Here is a 6,051-nt window from a genome sequence, read left to right on the forward strand (position 1 = left end):
TAAAAGCCTGTATGTTCTGTACTAAGGTGGGTATCTCTACTACATACCCATATAGGCCACAACCCGTCAAATTCTTTATAACGGCTAGCAGACACAGGGTGAAATTTCGAATATCGCAATTTCTATACAAAATACACATATTTCACGGCCGCTCTGTAATAAAAATCAAGTAGCGTTTTAAAAGTCTGTATGTTCTACACTAAGATGGGTATCCCTACTACATACCCGCATAGACCAAACCCCGTCAAATTCTTCAAAACGGCTAGCAGACCCAGGGTGAAATTTCGAATATCACAATTTCTATGCAAAATACACATATTTTTCGGCCGCTCTGTAATAAGAATCAAGTAGCATTTTAAAAGCCTGTATGTTGTATACTACGAGGGGTATACCTACTACATACACATATAGGCAAGACACCGTCAAATTCTTTATAATTGCTAGCAGACACAGGCTGAAATTTCTAATATCGCAATTTCTATACAAAATACACATATTTCTCGGCCGCTCTGGAATAAGAATCAAGTAGCATTTTAAAAGCCTGTATGTTCTGTACTAAGGTGGGTATCTCTACTACATACCCATATAGGCCACAACCCGTCAAATTCTTTATAACGGCTACCCTGTGTATGCTAGCCGTTATAAAGAATTTGACGGGGTGTGGCCTATATGGTATGTAGTAGTGATACCCATCTTAGTACAGAACATACAGGCTTTTAAAACGCTACTTGATTCTTATTATTAGACTGACCGAGAAATACGTTTTTTTTTTTTTTATAAACATTAATTTCATCCATCTGCTGTCGCTTTGATAATGTGTATTGGGTTTTGGTCTATACGAATAGTTGTTGGACTCCCCATATAACCGTAATACAGAACGATTTTAAAGTGATACTTCAGATATTAAAAAAGTGGTTAATAAAACGGTTAAGTTGTATTTATACGGATATTAGTAACAATAAGACTATGAAAATACTCTTTAAAAAATTAAGTTATAGTGAATACTAATAATTAGCATAATAGTTTGTTTAAAAAAAGTGTGGAAAATACAGGTAACAATCTAAAGGCGTATGAGTCCGGTGTTTAGAACGTCGCCATGCGCGTGTGCTGAAATTGGCTGCTAGCGTAATTGGCTGCTAGGAATTGGCTGCTAGAATCCGCTCGGTGGACAGCTTGCCACGTTTTATCGGCTAAAAATATACCAACGTCACGATTTGTTAAACCGGGAAAACCCCGAATATAAAAGCTTATTAGATATATTCGCCCAGTTCCTTTTTGTGTTCTGTGTTAAACATAATCATTCATTAATATGTCACTAGTGTGTATATTTATGCATGTTTATTTGCAGTTATTGTAGACTGTTGTTGTTGTATTAACGAAGAACATGCATGGGATTGAATTAAGGTAGGTTTACTTACGTTCTAGTAGGCCTACCTCACTATCAAAACTAAGGTGGCTGTTTTGTTTGTTTGGGGGGGTTTTCGGGGGGGTTTTCGTGTGGGGTTTTTCGTTTTTTGTTGTTGTTGTTCTTGTTGTTGGGTTTTTGGTGTTTGTTGTTAAGTGTTTTCCACTAAAAAGATTGACAATAATCATGTTAATCTACTCACCAGTAATACACACATAAACAATATAAAAGCTGTAACATACATGACGATTACGAATATGCTGTTAGATAATTATTCAACACCGTATTACTGCACAAGACTGATTCCAAAATAAGTGATTACAGTCGTGATAATTTGCAGCTATGATTCGCCGCCCGGTGGTTTGTCTATTGAGGGTAGATGTTGCAACCATGCTATATGCAGGGCCGTAGCTAGCATGGGGGCAAGGAAAAAATTCGGAAAGCATTAAAGAAACTTAAAGAAAAGGAGTTTTAGACTATTAACTACTCCGTTGCCCCCCCCCCCCCCCCCCCAACACAAAATCCTAGCTACGGCCCTGATATGGTTCCATCTCAGTTTCAAGGCTGATCCTGTTCATAGCAAAATTAGTCAACTGATAATTTTTGTTTATACAACATGGCTATAACATTTAATATTTAGTCGATAACATTTCTATAAATTAGCTTCTTTTGAATAATTTCCAAGCCAATAATCTATATATCTGAAAACTGGCTAAAACAATATTCTTTCCAGTGTGAGCCATGCGTCTGAAGGTGCCAAAAACCTATCTACAACTTCCGTAAACAAAAAGATACAATTTTGTTTTGTTTAACAAAACCACAAGAGCACATTGATTTATTAATCATCAGTTATTAGATGTCAAACATTTGGTAATTCCAACATAGTCTTAGAGAGGAAACCCGCTACATTTTTCTATTAATAATGGATTTTTAATATGAATCATCCCACAGATAGGATAGCACATACCATAGCCTTTGATACACCAGTCATGGTGCACTGGATGGAACGATAACTAGTCCAATTGGTACCAGCAACGGGGATTGATCCCAGACCGACTCCGCATCAGGCGAGCGCTTCACCATTGGGATACGTTCCGCCCTCTCCGTAAACAAACGAACGTCTGAATATGCATACAGATGTACATATAATAAAACTAAAAACAAGGACTTTTACGTATTCTACAGAAATATTTCAAAAATTATTTCAAGATCAAGTACCTTTAATATCCCAAAAAATAACAAAACAGATCAAATATTTATTTTATTATCTTATTTTATGTGTCTACCAGATTTTATTGTAATTAGCTTTTCTATGTTAACAAAAGCTATGTACTGGATTGGTGCTCTCGCTCTCTCTCTCTCTCTCTCTCTCTCTCTCTCTCTCTCTCTCTCTCTCTCTCTCTGTCTGTCTGTCTCTGCTCTCTCTCTCTCTCTCTCTCTCTCTCTCTCTCTCTCTCTCTCTCTCTCTCTCTCTCTCAAATAAGATTTCAGAGAGATTCAATGTTTTATTCAGAGGTTTCCATCAACCATTCATAGAACTATATCACTAATCACCAATCCACTTTTTAAATGAAATAATTCGATAATACACATAATAATATAGTCGTGCTCTTTTATTCCAGGTAGATAGATCAAACAATGGATGAAGTAGACAGATATAAAGAAGCTCTGAACACTGGAGTATGTATGTACAGGCATTGTCCCTATTCATTAGGATATGATGATGTTAAAACTCATATGCAAAAATATCACCAGGTTTATGACTGTCCTTCATGTGATCGATCGTTTTTTCTAGAGCAGGCTCTCGCCGATCACATTGACGCAACTGAACACTACTTTGTCTGTTGTGCTTGCAGTGAAGAATTCGTTACGAAAGATGACCTCTCAATACACATAAAAGCAAAGGGACACAACCGCCGCCAGCAACAGGGGCCCCATGTCTCTTCGTCCCCTCGAACGGTTCGAGAGGAACCTGTTTTGACATCTTTCACATGCAGTGACAGATCCACGGTGTCGTGGCTTTCTATTCCCATTGAGAATGCTCCGGTTACATTTAAAGGCCATTTTCCAAATGTCTTCAAAGAAATGGAAAAATATAAATCGGTGACAGATTTCATCGAGAAAGTTATTCGGCCTAATGACAAGTACAACAGACGGTGTGAAGATTTGGTAAACAGGCTGAAGAAGTTCCTAGAAAACAACACTGGGCTCCACGTGAAAAGGGTGTTTATAGTAAGTACTGAACATGTGTTTGGTATTAACGTTGAAGAATGAATGAATGAATGTTTAACGACACCCCAGCACGAAAAATACATCGGCCATTGGGTGTCAAACTATGGTAATGCAAACAAATAAAGTGATGATCAACATCAATATAAAAATTCAAGATTTAAACAAAAACAGTGTAAAGAACAGTGCAAAAATACAAATTTCACAGAGATACTGACTTACTCAAAATGTATTTGTGCTGTATTGGCCATTCTCAAAGAGAATGTTACACCCCTGCACCGCGGTGAGGTTACAGCACGCGCAGGGGTAACGTTGAAGAAGTTCCTAGAAAATAACACTTTACTCCACATAAAAAGGGTGTTTGTTCCAAATATTTTAGTTGCGTATGTTTGGTATTAACGTTAAATTAATTTCTAGAAACCAACATTGGACTACATAATATGACAAGAGTGTTTTTCGTGTTTAACGTGACGTGTTTGACATTAACAATGAACATAACCCAACACAACACTGGATGTCTCGGGGAAAAGACTATCTTTAACGTATTTAACGTGTTCACATTTTCATAAACTTGCTCGCATATATTACGGCCGTTGGAAAACAAGTTTGGTGAACTTGTTGGAACGAAAAGTAATATAAATGGATGAACTTAGTACGGTCGGTGCGTGCGCTCATGTGTTGATGAATGGGGAGATGGATGGATAAAGACAATGAGAGAAATATACATGTATAGATAATCAACAGACAGGCAGACAGATGGATGGATGGATGGATGGATAAAGACAGTGAGATAGAGAGATATATAGATAGGCAAACAGACAGGTAGACAGGCAGACAGGTAGACAGGCAAGCATATGGATGGATGGATGGATGGATGGACGGACGGACGGACGGATGGATGGATGGATGAATGGGTGGCTGGGTTTTTGGATGGATGGATGGATGGATAAATAAAACTTTGGACCATTTTCTGTTTGTTAATGTCAGCTTATTGATTCTAATTTTGATTTCAGGGCGGATCGGTAGGGAAAAAGACTAATGTAATGAACCATTCTGACGTCGACCTGATTGTCTTCATTAATGACTATCCCACCATGGTCGAGTTCCAAAGAAATCTTGACAGCGTTTTGAAAACTTTAGAGCGACATGTCCTGCACGACTTTAACTGGGCGAAAGAAGTTGAACACATCGGCACCACACCTTACGCCGTCCAGTTCAAGGCAAAGCTGAAAGGATCAACTGATGACGTCATGATGCACGTGGACCTCCTGCCAGCGTTAGACATACTTGATCAAGTCAGGTCATTCAAACCACAGCACTGTGGAAGGTCTAATCATCAGAGTTCAGCTGAAGGTAGATGTTCGATGAATATTCAGCATTTAGTGTTATTTAAAGGTGCTATGTCAAAGTTGCAATAATGGTGGTTCCCGCCAATGATAGGGTTTTTTTCTTCTTTGAAACATAAAGTTTATACCTTCAGCTATATCCTTATAAAAATTACAATCAAATAGTTTCATTTACTAGTAAAAAAATATGTATTTTAGGGGGAATCTTGAGATAATGCCACACGCATTAACCAGTAACGTCACTGTTTTATGCGTACACATTCAATACACTAAGGTCTCACTACACAGATCACTTCCGGGTGAGAGTTCATTCATCACGGTCCTAATTGTGACACAAGTTATGGTTCACATATTCACTTCTAGGAAATGGTGAAGAATTAAAATAATATGTATGCTTAATGGTATGCCTTCTGGCTGTATTTTGCCCATGTTATTTTGTAATATTGTGCATTGACCTTTTGGGACATGGGTGTATAGCACAAGAAACAGCTGGAGTGAATCGGTTAATGAACCACCTGTTCGGATCGGTACTACAGCCAGATGTGGTTATATAGCAAAAAACTGAGACGGAAATGTTCTCAATTTTGGAGTGAAAATAAATGCTTATATAATGTATGTTCGCAATGGTGTATGTTGTTAGTGCCAACGAGAACCCGTTCTATTGGAAATCTTCATTTGAAGTTGAGCAATTTAACATGGGTTTCAATGGCAGATGGCATCTGTGTAGTGGAGACCTAAGATAACTGACAAAGAAATAAAGAAGGTGACCATGCTATATGGCCTCAGATTACAGTTATCTTCCCATTTGGAAATCCGGAAATTTGACCGCGCAAGTAGTCTGCTGTTTGACTGTGATTATTTCATGGCAGACAGCTATGAAGTGGCAACTGTTTGACTGAAGTGACAGGGGATAGCATGTAGTTTGTAAACATGTGTAACTTGTTGACATTGAAGACTTGTTTGTGGTAATTCTGGCCCATGCAAAAGTAGTGCTTTTTGTGTAAAATGGGTATACTCCGGCCTGGTTTAGAGGGTGTGTCTGTTTAAACCAATATGCTGGGAGAAAGAGCC

General features: G+C 38.1%; 1 protein-coding gene across 1 annotated transcript; it reads left to right on the top strand.

The window, feature by feature from the left end:
- The first annotated feature begins 1,264 nt into the window (after positions 1 to 1,264).
- On the top strand, positions 1,265 to 5,126 carry LOC121376431 (2'-5'-oligoadenylate synthase 3-like). Its single transcript, XM_041504298.1, has 3 exons — positions 1,265 to 1,404; positions 3,028 to 3,637; positions 4,648 to 5,126. The coding sequence occupies exons 2-3, from the start codon at positions 3,044 to 3,046 to the stop codon at positions 5,050 to 5,052; spliced, it is 999 nt and encodes a 332-aa protein (XP_041360232.1). The 5' UTR covers positions 1,265 to 1,404; positions 3,028 to 3,043; the 3' UTR covers positions 5,053 to 5,126.
- Positions 5,127 to 6,051: the final 925 nt, after the last annotated feature.

This window comes from Gigantopelta aegis, chromosome 6 (genome assembly GCF_016097555.1).
Source record: "Gigantopelta aegis isolate Gae_Host chromosome 6, Gae_host_genome, whole genome shotgun sequence".
In the NCBI taxonomy this organism is placed as follows: Eukaryota; Metazoa; Mollusca; class Gastropoda; order Neomphalida; family Peltospiridae; genus Gigantopelta; species Gigantopelta aegis.